Source organism: Neofelis nebulosa, chromosome 3, assembly GCF_028018385.1.
Source record: "Neofelis nebulosa isolate mNeoNeb1 chromosome 3, mNeoNeb1.pri, whole genome shotgun sequence".
NCBI classification, from domain to species: domain Eukaryota; kingdom Metazoa; phylum Chordata; class Mammalia; order Carnivora; family Felidae; genus Neofelis; species Neofelis nebulosa.
The window spans coordinates 200,917,421-200,939,700 of NC_080784.1; the positions used below are offsets into that span (position 1 = coordinate 200,917,421).

The window sequence follows — 22,280 nt, forward strand, 5'->3', positions numbered from 1 at the left end:
CTCCTCTAAGCCCAGGGAAGGTCCCTGTAAACACCTAGGGGGTGTTCACCGGAGACCCTCCGGCATCCCCGCAGCATCGAGACGTGCGTCTCCACGGCCCCTTGTCTTTCAGAACACCCAGTGCATTCCAGAAGGCTTGGAGAGCTACTACGCGGAGCAAGACTCCAGTGCCCGGGAGAAGTTTTACACCGTCATCAACCACTACAACCTGGCCAAGCAGAGCATCACACGCTCCGTCTCACCCTGGATGTCGGTTCTGTCGGAAGAGAAGCTGTCCGAGCAGGAGACCGAAGCCGCTGACAAGTCAGCTCAGTGAGACGGGCAGGTTCCTCACAATGTGTCACTCGAAGGTAACAAAGGGACTTGGAGGGACGTTTCGTTAAATATAATTACCGATAATTTAGAGGTTACTCATTTATGGTGCAACCGCTTCTGTTTGCTAATGCTGCTTTGCCAATAAAACTTGCTGCCGACCGCTCCTGGGCATAAGATCAAGTGCATATCAGCATTGCTTAAAGAGCTGTGACACCACGTTCCATGTTAAGGAGTCTTAATTTAGCTACTTTACTGGGATTTATGGGATGCCATCAGAAAGTAAATTTACACTGGATATGCAAGGGGTTTGGATTCAGACAAATAATGCGTTTTGTGGAATCGATTTTTTTATCGCCCTCCCCCTCCCCACCGCACCGCTGTTTGCAAACCTTACTCCACAGCCATATTTAGATGGGTCCCCACTTGGTTAAGAGCAAGCTGTACTTCAGATTTCTTCCCACCTTCAATCAGGCGGCAGCCGGGCCGTCACCATGATGTATGGCAGTGAGAGGTGCAGAGAAGGAAGGAAATGGGACGTCCGGTAGCGGGTGCGCCCTTCCCTTCCCCGCGCCCACTCCGAAGCGTGCCAGTGTCCCGCAGGAGGGCCTGCTCGGGAGGCTCTATTCCGCCCCCTGGAGCTGGCTGGCACCTCGGTGCGGAGAGCACCGTGCTTTAGGGTCCAGTGTCCCAGCACGTGTGGTGAGGGGCTGTGGGAGGACCCTGGGCCACGGGCCTGAGGAACTCCGGGCCCCTGTAGGTAGTCCATCTGCTCTGTGATGTGTTGAATAGGAGCGACACCCTTTGGTCTTTTTTTGTTCTGCCCTGTTAATGAATAAATTTGCACCAACAGCCCTGTTAGCGAGTTAGTTTTTAAGACCTTATTTGTGTTGGCAAAGTGAAAATGTAATTGCTGGGAAGCCAAGACTAATTTTTATTTTGTGAACTAGAAATCTTTTCATGTAAGAAGCAGGCAGGGGAGGCTGGGAGGCGCCGGCGTGGCAACTTGCAGATCCAATGAGGACATTTCAATTCACGATCTTTGTAAAGAAGTTACATTTCAAGCTGAATCTTGACATTAAAGGATATGTTTACAAAATTGCCAGTTAGCTAAGCTACGTGTGTAAAACCATTAAATGGAAACAAGGCATCCGCAGACATTTTCTTCCATGTTATCTGTGCTGTTTCTGGTGGACATGTCAGAAGTTTCACTGTTTTCAGTAGGTCAAAAATAAATGACAATGAGTTTGAGATCTGTTGCAAACAAGCGTGGTGGCCACGGCCAGCCCCATCACTGCTTTCTGAAATATGCTTCCAGAACCGGATTTTATTATGGGGGGTGTTTTGCAACCATGAGCGTGGCCTTGGAGCCGGGGCGTGTGTTCTAGAGCTGCGTGCTGTGAGGGTGTGATGTGAGCACGCACGAGGAGCACTGACTACGTGCCAAACTCTCCCGCACAGATACATCTGTGAAAGCTCTAGCCCACGTAAACGCACTGCTAAGGCATCACCCCTTTGTATTTTCTAGTAGACGTTTTATTGACTGTAAATCCATTCACATGTAACTTTTGACATTTTCACTCTGTGCAGAGAAAGAACACAAGGGTCCCTGTGGCTGCACCACAGACTCTCGATTTTGCAGGGGGCAATGCAGAGCCATCGGCACCCACACCGAGGTGGGGCCCCGTGAACACCAGCATGCTCTCTGCACAGATGTGGTTCCCACTGCAAACAGGAACACCTGTTCTAGAGGGACAGGTGCACGGGCCCAAGGGCAGACAAATGCTCCTTGGGCCCCAGCAGCCCCTTGCTGAGGGCCCAGGGTCTGTCCCCACACCCCTTCCCCAACGGGCAGGCAGGCGTCCGCTGACCTTCTGTATCTGGACCCACTGATATTACACGAAGTAACCGTAGTTGCATTTATTGTATTTGTGAGGCAAAGGCGAGTTTTCTACAACGTAGCGACTCTGTAGCACTTGGCTCAGGCAGACAAGAAGCCACAGGAAACTTAAGTGATGGTCACTTGCCGTGAGAAGTTATCACCCAGCACTCTTCCCTAAGCCACTGGAAGGGCCAGGTCGGTGCCTCCCTGAGCCCCGCCTCCGGGCAGCCCCTCCACGTCGGCCGCCAGTTTGGGTGCAGCCAGTAACGACCCTTCCACCCTGCCTCAGGAGTGCCACACAGTCCACTGTCAGTTTGTGTTCATTAGTTTCTTTTTCAGCTATTAAACGGGCTAAGACCACAGGTCTGGGTGTCCCTTTTGTGGGAGCACATAGCTCTGCCACCGCCCCCTCCCCCCAACATGGTAGGATCTGGGCACAGCCATGGTCCGATGCCGGAGACCCTCGACAGCGCCCCATGCGCCAGGAGCGAGCAGGGCAGACTAGCTGTCGTACCAGTCCAGGAAGAGCAAGGAGAAGGAGCACATCACCAGGAAGAAGAGCACCCACACTCGGAAGCCGGCGTTGTTTTTGATGGCCTGGGGGGCGGGAGGGGCAGGAGCACAGGATTTTGGGTTGAGGAGTGCTCACGCCCTCCGTGTGTCCGCACGCACTCCCTACCCTGGAGCTTATGCTTACCTTAATTAGTAAGCAGAGCCAAACAGTGGGTTTAGAATCCACCAGAAAACAAACAGGTGTCTCCCCCTTATTCAGACGTCCTACACCCTTCTCCCAGCAAACACCCGGAAACGGCCCATGCAGGGCCCAGGGTTAGAAAGAGCCCCGCGGCTGGCCCGGCAGCTGTAGTGGCCCAGAAATGGTCCCACGTCAACCCAAACCCGAGGACCACACTCAGAAGACCATGTCCACTCAACAGAGTCCACTGTGGTGGCCTCAATAAACAGGGACCAGGGCTCCGGCCCTCGGGGTGGGGGGTCCAGCAAGCTTCTCCGGTGGCGCCCACCCCTGGTGCAGGTGGCTGATCCATCCCCTGCCAAGAGTGACCTCGTGTGCCTCCGATTGTTCCTTTGGAGGGCGGTGAGTCCTGTGTCTTGGTAATAGCAGGTGCCCCAGGTTTGGCGAGGACAGAAATGTGACCGTCTTGCAGGGTCAGGAGGTCAGCCAGGCTGGGCGCCAGCAAGGCTCTCACGCAGCCCTGACTACCCGCAAGACTACCACCACTGCCCGGACGGGGAGGCCGGTGGGGCCTGGGGGGCCCAAGGGTACTCACCTCTCTGATGTCTTCGTTGCCCTCCTTGATATTCTCAGTTGCCCCTACAACTAACTGGTGAATGCTGTCGATCTCGGCTTCCTATGGAAGAGGAGAGACAGGTAGACCCGACCACCGTCTCCTTCCCTGAGCATCCGGACAGCAGGAGCCAGCAGCAGCCAGGGCTTTACAAGCGGGAGCCTGTGGGTCCTCGCCGGGTCCCGAGGGGCAGGCACAGCCCCGTTTTACAAAAGGGAAAGTCAGGGTTCAGAGAAGTTTAGTAATTTGCCAAGAGTCACGCAGCAACCACGTGGCAGGACTGGGACCAGAACCCAGTGCCTGTCGCCCTTCCACCCCCAGCTGCTACCTCCTGTGCCACTTGCCGGCCAGAGGGGACAAACGTGAGAGCTGCCAACACGTAGCAGCCACCGCGTGCCAGGGGCTTCCCTCTGGTCCCCCGCGTATTTATGACGTCCAGAGACATGAGCTTCCAGATGCGTGTGCTTTCAGACACGCACGCTAGCTTCAGGGGAGCGCTTCATGTCTCACCATCTGTGTCTCTCTTAAAAAAAAAAAAAAAAAAGAAAACCTAAACCGTAAAAACATCAGCTCCCGTGTACTGAGAGCCTGCCACGAGCCGGAAGTGTGTCAGGCACCTTGAGCCCCAGCCCTGAGAATGGGGGGGGACATCTGCCCAGTCTGAAGAGGGCAGTGTGGCCTGGGGTGCCCAGGTCACCTGACACACTGGAAGTCAGGATCGGATCAGAGCCAGTGTGTGTGACCCAACGTGGCCTCTGAGCTCTCCTGCCACGCTGAGCTGTCCCTGGAAGCAAGTCGTGTGCTCTGACAGGGACAGCTCACTTAGCTGTTTTATGGGTCAGGAGGCTGAAGTGACAGCCATCAGGCTTCTAAGTGGAGGCTTAGCACATGCACGCTTGAATTGGTCGTTCAACGTAGTTAGAAAGGGTAACTCTCGTGAACCCGAACTTTCTGTCAGACTGCACGTACCTAAATTTACAGCGATTCGACGCTGGTTGTGAGGTTTCGGGCAGGTTTTGTGGGGGCGAGAGGGTCTTAGGCCAACTGGGCCAGTTTAACACAATGCAGCAGAAATGATTTTGACTCTGAAACCGTTCCACGGTCTGTGGATGCTAAAAAGGAGGATAAATTTATCGGGTCCCTAAGAGTTTTGCCAGTTACTGGCCGGAAGAGTTTCAGAACTGGAGGCAGGAAGAAATAACATGAAAATCCCCTTCAGAGAACAACCCTAGTTCCTGTGTGGACGGGACACCTGAGGTGGCACGGACCTAGCGTTCCGAGAGGGCCAAGTGTGAGCCCTAAGTGACACTGTCGACTGACAGGCTGCTACCCACCAGGTGTGCTGGGTGCTTCCTGTGGGTTATCTCCGAGCCTCAGGACGGCCCTGTGAGGGCCACTCCATTTGCAGACGGGAAAACTAGCTCAGAGGCACCGGAAGGAAGATCTACCCAACTCCCTCCTCTGTGGGCATCACGGCACACACGGGCCACCACACCCGGTCTGGCCTGGGCCAGCCAGCAGCGGGTCAGGTGCAGAGAGCTCCCCACCCCGCACAGAGGCTACGCCGGGGGGTCAGGAGGCCCTCAGGTGAGGAGCTGTATGAACCCACGCGGCTTGGGGCACATGGCTGTAGAGATCAGGTAACCTCAGAACAAGCACCCTGATGTCACAGTAGATTCTTCTCAGCTAAACCTTAAATCGTGATTTTTTTTTTTTTCTTACCTGTTGTAAAACCTTCTCTGTGAATATCTCTTGGAGCCTGGAAATTTCAACCACTCTCCCTTCGATTTGCCTTCATTAAAGAGAAAAAAAAATTACATACAACTATTAGTAGGTGGTGGTCCTAGCACGAGTGTTACACATTTCTCAATGGACCACGTAAGTGAGAAATGGGAGGGGACACCACCACAGCCTCCAGAGAGGGAGGGGACACCACATCATTCGTGGCGGGGGGGGGGGGGGGGGGGGAGGGCACCACGTCAGGCTCAGGAAGGAGGAGGCCGGCATTGCATTTCCTGGCTCTCCTCTGAAGTCTCTCGCTTAGGGGGCGCGCTGCACTGCGGAACCCGCCCTCCCCTGCAAGCTGACCCGCGGTGCCCCTGCCTCGGAGTCTGCACCCCTGGTTGCAACAGGCAGCCTTCGAATGCTAAGGCCCGTACCGGCCCGGCAACCACGGTAACGCGGCGGGGACTCAGAACGCCAGTGTGTGCCGACCACTCAACGTCGTTACCGCCCAGGAGGTGGAGGGGCAGGGTGCTGCCACCCAAACCAACTTCCCGGCAAAAGGAAAAGTCCTCCGGTTCCGTCTGAAAACGTATCTGGGTTCAGCAACCAAGCATCTGAGCTGCTCGCTGTTTCAGGGCCAGCAAGGGCGCCCTGGGCGTGGGCTGGGGGGTGGCACGGGTCTAGAAATGGGGGCGGCAGGGGCTGAGCCGTGTCGGGGCAGCCGGCCGCCGCTCCTCCCGTGCTTCCGGGTGTGGGAAGGAAGAGCGAGGCGGGCGGGGGCTGAGTCTCGGAGCAAGGACCTCGAGGCCCACAGAGCGAGGGCAGAGGCCGCAGAGGAGCACAGGTGCCATCAGAGTCCCCGGGGGCTGTGGGTACGGCGTCAGGACGCACTTTCTTTCGGATGAGCCCACAGCGCAGCGGGTTTAATTTCCCTGCCAAAGCCCAGGCCTTCCTTCCAGATGCTCCAGACACTCTCGGGGAAACAGGCCCCACCCACGTGCCTCCCCTAGAGGGCGGGCCAGCGATGGCTCACGTGGGCACGGCCACTCTCCTTCCACGCTGCCGACCCCTTTGCTGAGGGGGCGGACGGACCCCAGCGGAGCCACATGCAGGAGGCTGCACCTGGCCAGCCATCCCTCACAAGGCCCGCCCCCTTACCCCGGGGAGCCATGAAATTAACAGCCCCTAACCGTGCAACTTGCGGTCACTGGAAGCCTGGAGGCAGCACAGAGGGGGTGACCTCCCAAGGGCCCGCGGGTTAAGGGGAGTCACTGAAGTTGGGCAGCTGCCTTGACCCCGAATGGCTGAGGGGGGTGCACGTGGCCAGGGCCACAAGGGGATGCCTGGCCATCGAAGTAAATGAAAAGTTCCCAGTTCCTAGAAAAGCTGAGGCCATCAGCTCCTAGGAACCACATACATACCTCACTTCATCGAACAGGCTGTTCATCTCACCAATTAGGCGCTGGTTCTCTTGTTCAAACTGTGAAGAGACAAACACACTAAGGGTGACGTCATACTCAAAAGCAACACGGTCAAAGGCAAGGGTCTAGCAAGGCGTCTGCTCGGAAATCTTTGATCTGCCCTCCGAGGGTGGCCACCGAGTCCCTCCTTCTGGCGTGGAGGGATGCGGCATCAGTGTGAAAACATCCCTGTGGCCGGACTTCTCCCTGCCTGCTAGCCGAAGTGACGCCTGGGAAGGTGCGGGCGGGGCGGTGCGGGTCGCCTGCCGTCCTTCCCGCTGCTCTGTCTCCCTCTGGCACTGTTTTAAGTGGGGCGCTGAGCTCCAGCGGCTCAGCTGAGGGCAGGGCAGTCTCATTTCAGAGCCACGCCTTGGCCAGTCCACCGTGACAGGAACACAGGCCCAGCAGCCCGAAGCGCTGTGTTCCTGGGCTCAGGCTGGCGATCGGGCTTCGGGACTCAGTCTGGGTGAGGGTGCCACCCTGACACCCGGGAGCCCATCGGAGCCGCATAAACTCGGGAGCAGACAGCTGCTGCCCCCACCGTTCCTGCCAACTTGACAGCAGCCCCACGAAAGGCTGGCACGTCTGAGGGTTCGCCGTGCCGCGGGGCCAGATCTCCTCCTCGCTGCGGGACCCGCAACCCCGCCTTCGGACGCCCACTCCACTGCCTGAGCGTGTACTCAGCCCCGGGCGGGGGCCCTCGTCCCACAGCCCCAGCTCGAACGCCACCTTCTCCGTGACCTATCCCGGCCCCCGAGCTGGAACTTCTTTCTCCAGTTTCTAACCTTGGCCTAGCACCTTGTGAAACCTCGTGAAGATCTCTCAGGACGTTAGCCATTTTCAGCCCGGTAATAAGCTGTGCATGTCCCAAACTCCCCCTTGACTATGAGCTGCCTGAGGGTGGGGAACGCGTCAAACCCAAGCCCAAGAAGGCCTCACGCGCGTTCTTTCCTTCACATCTACTAAAGCGGCAGTCCCGTCCACAGCTGTTTTCGGAGGCGCTGTCTGCGCCAGGCGCTGTGGGGGGGGACGGGTGGAGGTGAGCTCTGGGCCTCCCAGGCTCTGCGATCCAACCGAGGCAATGGAGGGAAAACAACGGTTAGGGAAGTCACGGCAGACACCGTGCTGAGCAGGTCACGTGCAGGGACTCACATTCTCCCTGCCCAGTCGCCCCCTGACTTCACAGGGAGGGCATGTGCTGTGCTCGCTCTCTGCTCCGTCTGCCCCCCTCCCCTCCCAGCTCCCCCCCCAGCCCTCCAGGCGGACACCCTCCCGTCCTGTCTGCCAGTTCACCGGCACCCTTGCTGCATCCATTCCCTCCCTGGTGCCTGTGCTCTGCCCTCATCACCTCTCACTCTCCTCCAATCTGCCCCCCACCCCTCCGTCAGAGTGATGTGATCTAAGATGCCAGTCACGTCACAGCGCACCAGGCCGGCCCTGTCCGTGGCCCTGTAGATCAGCGCTGAGGCGCAGCCTTCTCCTGCAGCCCACTGCCTCACCCCTGCACAGACGAGCTGAGAGCTGATGGAGGCCGCCGCGCGCCAACCCCCCACGCCGCGGGGGGGGACTCCCACTGCTTCCTCGAGACCCAGCCTAGGCACCTTCCTAGCGACCAGACGCACCGAGGCAGATTTAATCACCTTCTACCATCTCCTGTCTTTTATAACATAAAACTGCCCTGCACTTGATCCATCGCTACGCTTCTCGCCCCTGTTGGGGGGGGCCGTCTTCCCACCTGGGGTGGGGCTTTCTCCTCTGGCCCCCAGCACAACGCAGGGCCTACCACACTGCAGGGCACCGGCTGTCGGTCCCCCTGCTTGTCAAAACACAAAGGGTCCTCCACTGCACCCCAGACCTACTGGGCCAGAAAATGGGTGGGCCGGCACAGTTTCCAGAAGGGCAGAAGGGCCGGCGGGGGGCGCTCTGCTGGGCCGCCTCAAGCATGGGCAGGATGCTGACACGGTACCAGGACGGCCCTTCTAATTATGCATGAATCAGGCTATTTAAGGGAATAAAAACTTCACTCTTGAGTTTGAAACTATCAGCCCTGTTAGCTGTCAACTCAACAGTTACTTCAGAGCCCAGTAATTTAAGGAAAAAAAGAATTACTTCAGCATGTAGGTGCTCATTTACTTTCACTAATTCTCCCAGGTATTAGGGTTTTTCTCGGGGGGCTGGGATAGAGGGCATTTTCTTATTTTTTAATGACAAAATACGGCCCTGTCCTTTTAAATCCTCAGACCTTTTATGCTTTCTAACCTACTCCTAAGCAAGACTAGAGGTTTGAGGTGGTTTATTGCGGGAATGTCCCCCGGAACAAAGCCCTCTCTGTCCCCTCCCCAGCTCTGGGCATGAGGCACCCACTCCCCCTCTCGGGGTTCTGGGGAGCTGTTACTTCTGAAGGACTCCTGTCAGCAGCAGGATCAGATTCTGGCTCTGATTTCCTTTCAACCTATGGGTTCTTAATGCCACCTGAGAAGTACCCATTCGGGGGGGGTGGGGTGGGGTGGGGGCACAAAGGGGGGCGGAGCAAAAGAAACAAATGCCTCGAGGGATCAAGCGGTGACAGGGCTGAGGGGAGAGTTTGGCGTGGCCAGGACCTTTACGGAAAGCAGCCCCCATTTGGGGGCGGGAGTTACAATGGAGCTGTGTCTTCAAAAACACCACCACCTGTTTTTCCCATAGCCAGGTGCAAGGGACCCACTTAACGGGGTCTGGCAGGGCTCAGGCAGATCAGGTAATGGCCAGGCCGCTGACAACATTCACCTGTGCCAGATTTCAGGATGGTTTCCGATGCTGTCTTGATGGCCAACCTGTACACCTCACCCCTCCTCTGCAGAGGAAGGCAGGGAGTGGCAGGTGCCGGCCGGCAGGGGCAGTTGGTGGACACGCCCGGGACTTCAGCGGGCCAGCCCCCGTGGCCTCAATGGGAACTCCTGGGGTGACTGACCCCTGGACCAGTCACTGGCTTCTGTCCGGCCTGTCATGTGACAGGGCCTCTTTGTGAACAGACGTGGTGATTCTTATCCTTTCCTGCCTCATGCCGAGGGTGGGGAGGGATGATGATGGCTCCTTTACCTTCGAAGCTATATGCCCTTGGGCAGGTAACTTTTCTGTGCCTCTTTGTCACTAAAACGGGACAGAGACAGTACTTACTAGAGAAAGACGCGCTAATAATGCATGTAAAGTTGCGTACAGAGTGCGTGGCACATACAAAGCCCCCACTAAATGTTAACTATTATTAATCTCCTGGGACTGAGATTCCAGATATGCAAAATGAGTCATGAAATATTCTGAAGGCCCCTTCCACCTCTCTGGTTTCAAATTTTAGAGGGCACTGTGACTTGAGCGGGATCTGGGGCGCTCACACAGCATTCGCTGGGGCTCGCTGGCAGCTGGCTGGCGTGGCATCCGTCCCCAGAGGGACAGGGACCTCACAAGGTGCAGTAGCCAAGGAGGCCTGGTCTCCACAGTCAGCACCAAGGACAGGGGTACCCCCGGGGTACCATCCCCCCCCCCCCCCCCCCCCCCCGGCCTGGGGAAGACCGGCCTGCCTGTCACAGGGCCCCTAGTTCTGTGAGGCACTGGAAAGCGGGACACGAGGCCTGCAGGACAAGGAAGGTGGACAAGCAGGGCCCGAGAGGCATGACAGCAGCCAGCCTGTCTGTGTGGGCCTCCTGCCGTGGCTCCTTCCGCTCCATACTGTTTGGTCTCCCACCAAAATGCAGTGCTTTCGCTCAACACAGATGGATGTCTGGAGCAAGTTCCCCTGACCGCTCAAGCATGGTGGCAGGCACCACATTTAAAGGCCTAGGACCTGGGAGCTCGCTGTAAAATGGGGCCAGCGACAGTCCCTACCACACGGGGTGGCTACATTAATAAACACTCAAGCGGTCAGGGCCGTACTTGGCATGTGCTGTGTGTTACATGCGTGTTAGGCAGTATTAACTGCCTCATTCCACTTAGAAGTCAGACTTCCAAACAGAGGGCCCCAAAAGGGTTTACTATCTGCTTTAAGGGATACAAATCCACACTGTGAATACACTGTTACAGAAATCCTTTTCTAATCTAATCCTCTTTACTATAGTTTTAAAAAGAAAATCACTCCTACAAAAGGCCTTTGGGTACAAGGTGAAGCCACAAGAAGTTATTTGCATTGCAAAGAGGCAAGAGCAGCTAACTGGACCAAAGACTAGGAACCCACAGGGGCTGAGACCCACAGGGGCTCGGCCTAGAGAGCAGTCTGCCCCCACCACCATGGCCCAGGACCTCTCCGGTTCTTCAGATGCGCCTCATCTATGCCAAACGCCTGCGTTCACATGGCTCGTGACCCTCACCTCCATCCCCACCGCTACCCCTGCGAACCTGAAACCTCCCCAGGGTGTGGACCTCGGCTCTCGGCTGCGTGGTGCCCAGATTCTACCAACAGTTCTTGCCAGGAGCTGAGTTTGGGCCCAGATCACAAGCCCTGCCAGCCACCCACCTTGGTGCTTCCAGCGGCCTACCACAGGGGACGAGGGCTAGGGACACCTTTCATGCAGATTTAGGAACAGAAGTCACGCGCATGGCTTTAAAAATTATCCTAAGGGATACATCAATAAATGCAGGTGGTTTCACTTGAGGCGAGTAAACTGAATGCAGGCTTACAAAGGAGGTATTTTCCCTATGTAACATCAGAAAACAATCTGGTCCCACTCAGCCTGACCGCAAAACATCTGCTTATAGTAACTCAAACGTTAATATACCTGCATCAGGAGTTATAAATGGAAATTCAGTGTGCAAATCACATAACACTCAGCAACCATTTTGGGACACGTAACAACTGCTCCTGTGGGTGAAATAATGAATTAAATTGATATTATAGGGCTTAATTCATTATTTTACCCTGAGGAAAAATTCCAAAACAGTGATTATGAATTATGACCACAATTTGCTACAACACTTTCCAATTTAAAACCAATAGTGTCGTATTTATTTCTCTTCATTTTCAGGCTTGAGCCTGTTAAGTAAGATTTGGGTTAGTCAGCCCGTAAGATGTGGTACTTGGCTATTGTTCCCAATTACAAGAGAAGTTAAGTGAACACTTAAGAGCTTGCCATGGAAGTGCTGAACTTACAGCCTTCTGCCCACCCACTGGCAGTAACACAACACAAATGAGGGAACTCTTGCCGGTTCTGACTGCTTTAGTCACTGAGACTGGGACCCTGAAATAACCCGCATCACTGGGAATGGTCAGTAGCATGTTTTTAGACCGCGACTCAGGACAGGACACAGAAGAGGGAACATGGGGCGTCAACAGTCATTATGCACAGAAAAGCTTTATGACGTGAACCTTTCTTCTTCACGTGCATTAGCTCCAACCACATCCCGGACACGTGCAGTGAACGCAGGTGTGCACAGGGACAGAGCCAGCGTCCCAGCGTGGGGGCCACCGCCGGCCGAGCAGACATTACTATGTGCCCCACACTCCGCGAGGCACCCTCTATCCGCTACTGCATTCCCGACCATTCCATGGGGTGCTGATTCTTGCCATACTGAAGTGCAGGAAGGCTAGTTTTCTTGCCCCAGACTACACAGACAGGAAGTGATATAGAGGATTGGTAAGCAACTCTGCCAGGTCCCTGAGCCCACGCTCATTCATCATCTCTCAGTGGGACGGAGCATCAGTGGACGAGGCGCCCCTGCCACGCGCCTTCGTCTGGTCCACCCCACCACGTGCCCGGAGGCTTCCAAAGGTCACACGTCGGCAAGGTTAACAAACTGCCTATGCTCACCACGACCAACAGGAGAAAGGCAAACTTCTCTGGCAAACAGCTGACTTATTCTAGCTACTTCCTTTATGAAGTATATTCTGCTTACGTACAAATGCATTCAAGAAGCAGAGTTACACATGTTTTTTTCTCTAGCAAAGAGATGTGGTCCTGTTACATTATTTGAGGGAATATTAAGTCATTATTTCCATTAAGAAAATTATTTTGTACAAATTGAAGAAAAAAGGTGAGATTTTAAGAAACTTGCCATCATTTGGCTATAAGAAGGGGGTGTGACCTAATCGTCCTTTACTTTCACTTGTTGGCTTCTCTGCCTCCGCCTGCCTCCCAGTGGAGAGTCCCCAGGGGACGTCCTCTGCCTCTCCCCTCTCTCCCCAGCACGCACAGTTTCGGACATCAGCAGTAGGATGCCTCCCACATTCACGTCTCTAGCCTGAGCATCCAGGCCACTGCCCACCAGACACTTGCCTTGGATGTCCCAGAGGCGCCTCGAACACCCACGGGTCTCAAATGGAATTCAGCATCCCTGCCCCACCCAGCCGGCTCTCCCCTCTGACTGCCTGCATTGTCTTCCCAAGTCAGAAAGCTCCAGGCTCCTCCTCCTCCCAGCCCAGCCCAGTCCAGTCCCCTGCACCTCTCCTTTCTGCCTCCACTGCCGCGCCCTGGCCAGCCCCTCATCGCCTCCTGACTAACTAGGATCCACGCTGCAGCCTTTCCCTGGCCACCCTCCACTCTCGAGGCCTCTGGCTCCCACATCTGAGTCTGGGGAGCAGTGAGCACCTACTCAAGGTCAGAAGGTACACTCTGGAACCCGGGAGAGTCTGGAGAATGGCAGGGGCCTGGTGAGCCGTTTGAAGTTGTTTTAGTCCGTTAAGACAGTTACTTTTGTCTGTAATGAACAAAGATAGCCCTGCTGATTATTCCAGACAAAGTACCACAGGTTCTGAGGGGACACCCCAAAGAAGTCCCAGGAAAGTCACGGCTAAGAGTACCATCACTGCAATCAGTTTTGTGCTTCGGAGCCCGGACAGGAAACCACTCAACCTGGGGGTTGGGGGGGGGGGGGGTGGGAATAAATGTGGAACTGTACTGTGCATAAAATACACATCGAGCTGCCACTGCCACCTGCATGACCTTTCACGCTGCTGTGAGTGTGGCACACATACCGCCGTCCTCTCTGCACACGCACAGCTGTGACCCAGGAGCCCGAGCCCTGCCCAGTCCCATCCATCCTGTGCAAGGGAGAGCCTGCCTGTGTCCCCTCACCACCTGCCACACCGAAGGGGAAAGGCTGAGGGAGCCTGTGAGCACCTGCCGTGTGCCTGGCACCGCGATGCAAGAACCTCCTGGTCAGCTCACTCGGTCACTAGGGCAATGGTGAGGGGGCCACAAGTGGGTCAGGCCTGGGGTGGCCAGGTGGCTCAGTCAGTTAAGCGTCCGACTTCAGCTCAGGTCATGATCTCGTGGTCCGTGAGTTCAAGCCCCGCACTGGGCTCTGTGCTGACAGTTCAGAGCCTAGAGCCTGCTTCGGATTCTGTCTCCCCGTCTTTCTATGCCCCTCCCCACTTGCGCTCTCTTGAAAATAAATAATAATGTAAGAACGAAAAAAACAACAACAAACAACAGCAACCACACCAAGTGGGTCAGGCTTGGAGAAGAAACAGGAAGTCTGGAGAGCAAGAAGGTTCTGAGCCAGTTCTCTGCCCTCGGCAGCCAGCGTTCAAGAGAACAGGCACGCGCACCTGGCCACCCTTGCGGGGCCCTGCCTGCAGACCTGTGCGTGTGACGTCTCTCAGTGGGCCCGGCGTGGCTCGCTCCTCTGCCAGCCTGTCCATGTCAGTTTGCCACGAGGCTCCTACACAGGCTACACTCCCTTACGCCCCCAGATCCCATCGGGGACTCCCGTGAACTATGACACAGGGGAAAAGTGCAGGACTCAGGGCACAGGACGCGGCTTGCCTGTTCTACTGGCTCGGTGACCATGGAGGGCTTTAGAGGTTTTGTGCCTTATTCTTTTTCACGTGTACAGAGGGATAATTCCTAATTCCTACTGTTATAAAGATCAAGTAAGACAACATGCATACCGGCTTGGCATTTAGGGAGCATTCATAAGTGTACATAATAATAATAACTTAAAGCCTGCATATCTCAGAGTTCTTACTGGTGATCCTGCCTGTAGTTTATACTCATCCAAGGCACTCACCTACTCAAAAACCACTCTAGGCTCTGGGAATATGGCAACGAAAGCGGAAAAGTTCCTGCTCTCGTGGCACTTGTGTTCTAGTGGAGGGATGAGGGAATAAAGCGGGGTACGGGGATAGAGTGGCCGGGGGCTGCCGCAGACTGGGTGGCCGGGAAGGCCTCTCTGAGGACGTAACACTTGGGACCTGCAAGACACGGAGACAGCAGTGAAGAGGAAGAGGCTGGCAACACGAGTGCCTCAGTCGGAGAGGCTCGAGGCTGGGACGCGCCCGGACCCTGTTCTGATGTGACAGGGCTTCGGCTCAGAGCACTACTTCTCTTCTTCCACAGGCGACGTGGGTTAGAAATGTGTGAACCGATCAGTCATAAGCTCTACTGCTTATTAACAACCGGGGGACCTTGGGGCAGACACTCTACTGATTCTGCCAAAGTTCAAAGGAGACGGTAATGCCCCACCACCTCTGAACACGATCGTGAACAGGACCAGGGAGAAAACGAGCCCTGGAAAAGTTCTGTCCACTGTCAACCACGGTGTGAAGTGAGTTGCTGTCATTTGTCAGGGACAGCCACTGAAAGCACGCCGCATGGGAACCAGCTTCCCCGCTCTTTAGGCCGAGGACGGCCTTCCGCCAGGGCAGCGCTAGGAAACGTCTGCTCCCAACCACAGACGGCGTATTCCCTTGGGCTCCGTCACGCCAACGTCCAGACGCACTGTGCGCAGACACTGCTCTAAAGGAGCTGGTGGGGGCTCCTGCCAAACCTGTCAGTTTCCTTTTGAAACTCACCCAGAGCGGACAACCTACATACAATTGGCAACCGGACCTGAGCAGTCAAGGTGTGACTACATTTTTCAGGCATCACCTCTGCTTTCTCCACGTTAGCATAGCGTCGGCAGTTCAAACAATTAAAAAGCAGCACAGCGGTAATTATAAAAGAGCCATTTAGTCTGGAGGACTATTTTACTGCAGCTGGAAAGAAATCTAATATTAGTAAAATCATTCCAAGGCAATTTCTTCTTTAATTATGCTACGGCAAATTTAAAACTTATGAAAAGCATATGAAGAACTAGGAAATTGGGTGGAAAAGTTGCATCCACAATATGTATTTATAATTTTGAAAACTCGCTATAACAATCAGGGCAAAGGCGTTTAGGATGACCTCCTACTTGGGGAAATAGTCTTACCAACACTAACAACACCCGATTGGGCAGAGAGCAGCCTTACCATCTGTATTTCTTCTGGGGATAATTCGTCTTCACCTTTGCCGTCTCCCCACGTGCCCAATTCGGGTTGGGATTCAGCCGGAACCTTTTCTGTTAAAGAAAAAAAAAAAAAAAGAAGAAGAAGAGGAAGAAGAAAAGAAAGGAAAGAGAAACAGAACGCAAAATACTTCCTTTTAGACGGTGCTGATGCTGGCTTGGGATGCAGGCACACTGCAAGCATGAGCTCTTACAGCTTGTCCACACTCGGTTGTCCGCTGGCTCATACTCAGGCGCTGTACCAGGACCCTTCTACAGTGTTTAAGCTTGTGCGTGCATTATGTGCACGTGCGTGTGCCCACGTGTGTGCGCGTGGGCAGAAGGCGCCCCCTGCACAGTCTCAGTGCCACAGTGACTTCAGCAATGGCTGCAAACCAAAGGGCCAGTCTTCAAGTGTGTCTTACCACAAAACACAAGCTCACACATGCCCTCCCTCTACTGTTTAAACACTGCAATGTAAGGGTATTTTCGTTAAAAAAACGCCAGGACAGGGGCGCCTGCCTGGGTGGCTCAGTCGGTTAAGCCTCCCACTTTGGCTCAGGTCACAATCTCGCAGTCCATGAATTCGAGCCCCGCGTCGGGCTCCATGCCGACAGCTCAGAGCCTGGAGCCTGCTTCGGATTCTGTGCCTCCCTCTCTCCGACCCTCCCCCCGTTCATGCTCTGTCTCTCTCTGTCTCAAAAACAAATAAACGTTAAAAATTAAAAAAAAAAAAAACAAAACCACCAAGCCAGGACCTACCACTCCCTAATCCTATTCCTCCCCCAGAAGGAACCACTGTTAGCATTTGATGTGGCCTCACAGACCTTACCCAGTGTGTTCACATACAAACACCTATGTAATTCTCTGCACCAACCCCTCCCCCCCAACTTCAATCCAGTGTGTGTACACAGTGGCTTATAAAACTTGCCGTGTAGGACTTCACTGTATTTGGGAGATTATCCCGTATCCGTCACAGAGATCTGCCTCATTCTCTTGAAATGCTGCAGGATATTCCACTGCAAGGACACATGGTTCTTCATGTCCCGTCACCCCATGGATAAACCTTCGCTCATCTGGATCTCTCCGTGGTACAATCGCTCTGTGCGCCAGTCCGTACTTGGGGGCTCTGGGTGTACCCTGGGATGGGTGCCCGCGTATCAACTGTTGTTGACTGGACCTTTTAGAGAACTTTTTAACTGCAATCACAAATGTGTGATGGATGCTTGATGAAGTGCACCAATGGCTCGGGCTCCTAGGAAGGGCTGCACCAGCACGTTAGAGAGGCCCGCGAGGTCAAAAGGGGTGTGCAGTGGGAACAGGGCAGTGGACGGAAGTGACCCATCCTTGATGGAGACTGTAATGGGGTCTTTTTTTTTTTAAGTTAATTTACTTATTTTATGAGAGAGCTAGCAGAGGAGGGGCAAAGAGAGGGAGAGAGAGAATCCCAAGCAGGCTCCATCCACGCTGTCCATGCAGAGCCCGACATGGGGCTCGATCTCATGAACCGTGACATCACGACCTGAGCAGCAACCAAGAGTCGAATGCTGAACTGACTGAGCCACCCAGGCGCCCTGTGGGGTCTCTCTTTCTAAAGATGACTGTGTCTGGTGTCTCAGCAGTGCCTCTAGGCTCGTGAGCCTGGCACCGGGTACGGCTTTTTTCTTTCCTCCCTCAACCTCAGTAACTTTCCCATAGTTGGTCTCGGCCCCGTGAGATGGGCGAAAAGTCCAGAGTGTCGGTTTCGAGACTATGATACAGGAAAAGAATGTATGATAGCACCAATTTAGGTATTATTATTCCAGATACATCATCACAAAAAGCCTCCATGTATCCAGAACATTGTGCAGGTTTAAAAAAAAAAAAAATGGCTGTTTTTGCCAGAACTGTATTTATAAAGTTTATATATGATGTATGTATACTAAATATACATGTAAATATAATAAACGTGGAGAATTTATACATAAAACGTAGGCTGAAAGCACCTTTAGAAACTGGCCGGGTGTTTTTCTGAGAGGCCATCTTCAGGCAGGAACCTCTGCACATTTCACTCACCCCACCCCCACCCCAAGGGCCCTGTGTTTCCTGCTTGACCTCGTTATGGGAGCCGAGTCAAGCTTCTCCTCTGATGTTCCTTCCGGAGAAGAACACCAAGATGAGAAGCGTCCATTCACATCAGGAGCTCTGAGCTGGAACACAGAATTTGCTAAGAGGACGCGCGCTTTACAACACGCTCACGTGGACAGCCACCGAGGGCCACCCTGACCTGCTGTCATAAAAACTGGCCTGAAGCACAGTGCTCTTCACGCTGTCCTCGATGCAGACCTCCAGTGGCCCAGCCCCAAGACTCACGTGCAAGCTCTCGGCCCAACAGGCCCTCGACACGGCCCAGCCTCAGTCCCCACAGAACCCTCCCCTTTGCACGGGCTGCACTAACCGTGTCCCACACGGCTCCATGCTTTCTGGCCTTGGAGTATTTCACATGCCGTTCCCTCTGCCTAGGACAAAGCTTCCATTTTCGGTCCAGACTCATTTCTCAGGACACTGCCTCCTGAAGTCCCCTCTGAGTGGACCCTGTTCTTCCCACCTGTGCCCTCTCTCAGGGCACGCGTCACTTTCTCAGGGGGTGGAAGCTGGTCACTCCCATCAACCAATTGTGAGTTCCCTGAAGGCAGGAACCAGAGCTCATTGAGAAGTGCAGGCAGTATTCACAAATAGCCACACCCATCTTAGCACCAGGGGAAACCAATGTGAGCAAATTACCAACGGGTATGTCAAAGTCTCATCCTGGCACAGTAAGAATATGGAAGAGGCCTGAACCTCAGACATGGACGTAAGGTCTGCCTGACCACAGAGGTCCCCGATACTCCAGACTAAATAAAAAGTCACAAAGTTAGTGGCTTTTTCAAAGTCAGGAGTGTGGCAAGCAAGAAGGCACCCTCTGCCTAGAACTACACCGCCCAGTCCTACACTAAAGTATTATTGAGAATACAGCTCACGTTTCAGAGGAGAAATGAAACACCGAAAAGATGAGACAAAAAGATTCCCTGTAGCCGGAACCTAAAAAGCCCTTCTTCCACCTACAGATCCACTTAGTATGACGTCCATGGGCAGATGTGTGGGCCCTAAGTGGGGGACAGTTGGGGGAACGAGAATGACCCCCCCGGCATCAAGGTCGGGGTGGAGACAAAATGTCACGGGCCTCCAGACAACAGGGCAGCACAGAGGTGGGCACGGCTTGTCCCCTTCCCCATGGGCTCTCGGGGTGGGGCGGGGGGGACGCAGGCCTGGGGCTCCACGTGAACCCCCCCCCCCCCCATGACTCCCAAGCGTCTCCAGGCCTGAGGCTTTCCCCGAGTTCTAGGCTCACTCCCACAACGGGCTGTTTCCACCTGAAAATTCACCAGCCGGCTCAGACCTAGCACGCGTAGACGAGAATCCTGGTGTCGCCCTCTCCCCCGGCCTCCCACCCCCTACCCCCCACCCCCCGCTCTTCCCAGTCTTGCTGTCAGACCCCTCTTCCTCTCCCTCTCCTCCCTGCAGTCCCCCCAGCCTTGGTGCTCTGTCCCTCACATGTCCCATCCCACCTACTCACTCGTCTGCAGCTGCAAACTACGGCTGGAATTGGAGCATCCCTCCCGCCCACCACCTCGTCTCCACCACTGCCCCGACATGCACCTGTCACCCAGCGCCCACATCGCAATCTGTCCGGACAGGCCCACAGCTGCCAGCTCTTCCTCACTCCGTCCCACTCCACGCAGCAGAGAGGCTTGGACCGTGTGCGAGACCTGCCATCCCCAGCCTGAACACGTCCAGACACAGAAGCACAGGGAAACCTTCACTGCGGCCCGGACGGCCTGTCCACGCGGCTTCTGCCTCCATCTTGTCTCCTCCTGTGCCTCCCCGCCGTGGGTGTGTGCATGTGCTTCCATGCGCCAGGCCCCCTTTCCCCCTCGACCCTTCCGCTGGCTGGATCCTCTGCCTGGAGAGCTTCCACCTGAACGAAGGCTCTGAGTTCGCCACATCCTTGTCCACGCTCGTCATCACGGGCATACCTTGGACTTCACCTTGGACTTGGACTTCACTTTCGTGCGCTGCGCTGGTTTTCCAAACGCAAGGTGCGCGGCAACCCCGCGTCAAGCCAGTGTGTTGGCACCATTTTTCCAACAGCATTTGTTTACTTCGTGTCTCTGTGCCGCATTTTGGTAATTCTCACAGTATCTCAAACCGTTTCATGATTACTGCACCCGTTAGGGTGATCTGTGATCAGTGACTATGATTCACTGAAAACTCACGTGACAGCATTTTTTTAGCAGTATTTTTTTATTATTTTTTATTTTCTTAGCAGTATTTTTTGATGAAGGTATGCACACTGTCCTTTTACGCGTATGCTGCTGCACACAGAACAGACCCCATAAAGTGTACGCATGACTTTTATACGCACTGGGAAGCCAACAGTTTCCTCTGACTCCCTTCCGTGTGGTGGTCTGGAACCGAATCCACGGCGGCTCTGAGGTGTGCCTGTATCTGCGTAGTCGTCCTGGTGGGTGTGAGGTGGCATCTCGTTGTGGTTTTGATGTCCACTTCCCTGAGGACCAACGATGTGCATCTTTTCATGTGCATTGGCCACCTGTATGTCTTCCTTGGAGAAATTTCTGTTCAGATCCTCTGCCCGCTTTTAATTTATCATCTTGTTGTTGGGTTTAAAGCATCCTTTGCACATTCTGGACGCAGACCCTTTATCAGGTGTGGGATCCACACACACCTGCTCCCACTCTAGGGGCGATCTTTTCACTTTCTAGCTTTACTGCCCGTCGAAGCAGCAGAAAAGGGTTTCACTTTGACGAGAGCCCATTTGTTCAGCTTTTCCTGTTGCCACTTGTGCTTTTGGTGTCCTGTCCTTAGTAATCCTTGGTCAGATCTGAGGTCGGGAAGATTCAGCCCAAAGAGCTTTTAGGTCCCAGATCCGTTTAGGTTTTTGGTCTGTTTTGAGTTAACTTTTGTATAAGGCGAGGTTAAGTGTGGAGCCGCCCTTGTGCGTGTGGTTGTCCCCTCCTCCCCGCACCACCTGAAGGGACTGCTCCCACCCCAATGAGGCGTCTTGGCCCGCCTGTCGGAAATCGGCTGGCCGCACATACACGGTTTTAGTTCTGGACTCTCAGTTCAATCCCGCTGCTCTGTACACCTATCCCATACGTACCCTGTGTTACTGCTGCTCTGTTGTGAGTTCTGAAGTTGGGAAGTGTGAGTCCTCTTATGTGTTCTTTTTCAAGGCTGTTCTGGCTATCTTGAGTTCCTCGTACATCCCTCATGGATTTCAGAATCGACCTGTTAATTTCTACAGAGAAGCCAGCTGGCACTCTGATGAAGAATGCACTAAAACTGTAGGTCAATTTGGGGTATATTGACACGATCTTGGGAAGTTTTTCCATTTATTTGGGTCATCTTTAATCTCTTTCAACAATGTTTTATAATTTTCAAAGTAGAAGTTTTATACTGTGGTTGAATTTACTCCCTAAGTACTTTATTCCTTTTGATGCTGTAAGGGAATTGTTGCCTCTTAAATTTCATTTTCAGATTGTTCACTGAGAATACATAAAAATTAAACTGATTTTTGTGTATTGATTTTGTATCCTGCAACCTGGACAAACCAATTTACTACTTTATTTTGGTAGATGCCTTAAAATTTTCTGTATACAAGATCAGGTAGCTGGTGAATGGAAAAAACTTCCTTCCTAATCTACATTTTAATTTCATTTGGTATCTGAGCCAACCTAATTGCCACCCAGTGCTAAAGCTGAAGAAGGATACGGCCCAGTCCTTGGTGGTGAGCAACAGATCCACACGCTGATGTAAGATGTGCGGTTTGGTAAGCTAGCTCACATAATGCTCACAACAAACCACGGCTACACGGTACCACAAGAAAGTGCAGACTCAGAGTTTAAATAAATTGTCCAGGCCATGGCCCAGGACAGAGGCCAGGCTGTGAAAGCAGCCTAGTCTGTAAGCCCTTCCATGACACCACGCTGCAGCCATGTTTTTGTCTCTTCCCCTGCAAACAGGAACCAGATAAAGGTGGGCTCCAGTGTGGTAATAGCTTTCTTTTGGCAAAAAACAACATGAAGGATTTAGAAATCTGTTATATACGCAGGGATTTATACATACAGTACACTGTGTACATTTTTAATAAGAGCCAGTTCGGATATTATTATTCCTTGGGATTCCATGTAACCAAGGAAGAGAGGCCGGCAGAACAAGCATCACCAAATGACCTTGAAGGAAAGGGTGGCCTGTGGAGTTGAGGGGACAGTGAGGCTGAGCCAGCAGAAGCAGGCAGGTGCCAGGCTGAAGGGGAAAAGGCAGGAGAGGACTGGCCACAGGGCA

At 53.9% G+C, this 22,280-nt stretch overlaps 2 protein-coding genes across 6 annotated transcripts in view; one reads left to right on the forward strand and one right to left on the reverse strand.

Annotated features, from left to right (window-relative positions):
- NSG1 (neuronal vesicle trafficking associated 1) overlaps positions 1 to 1,468 on the forward strand; it is a 30,229-nt gene extending 28,761 nt beyond the window's left edge. The window contains exon 5 of the mRNA XM_058723107.1: positions 113 to 1,468. Coding sequence (XP_058579090.1) covers positions 113 to 316 — 204 coding nt within the window. The 3' untranslated portion in view covers positions 317 to 1,468. The remainder of the gene's footprint in view (positions 1 to 112) is intronic.
- A 749-nt stretch (positions 1,469 to 2,217) lies between these two features.
- STX18 (syntaxin 18) overlaps positions 2,218 to 22,280 on the reverse strand; it is a 123,144-nt gene continuing 103,081 nt past the window's right edge. For all 5 annotated transcript variants that reach the window (XM_058723102.1, XM_058723104.1, XM_058723106.1 and 2 more), the window contains 5 exons: positions 15,883 to 15,971; positions 6,648 to 6,706; positions 5,224 to 5,293; positions 3,484 to 3,564; positions 2,218 to 2,791 (listed from right to left, as the gene is read on the reverse strand). In XM_058723102.1, the coding sequence (XP_058579085.1) occupies positions 2,696 to 2,791; positions 3,484 to 3,564; positions 5,224 to 5,293; positions 6,648 to 6,706; positions 15,883 to 15,971 (395 nt within the window). In that variant the 3' untranslated portion in view covers positions 2,218 to 2,695. The remainder of the gene's footprint in view (positions 2,792 to 3,483; positions 3,565 to 5,223; positions 5,294 to 6,647; positions 6,707 to 15,882; positions 15,972 to 22,280) is intronic.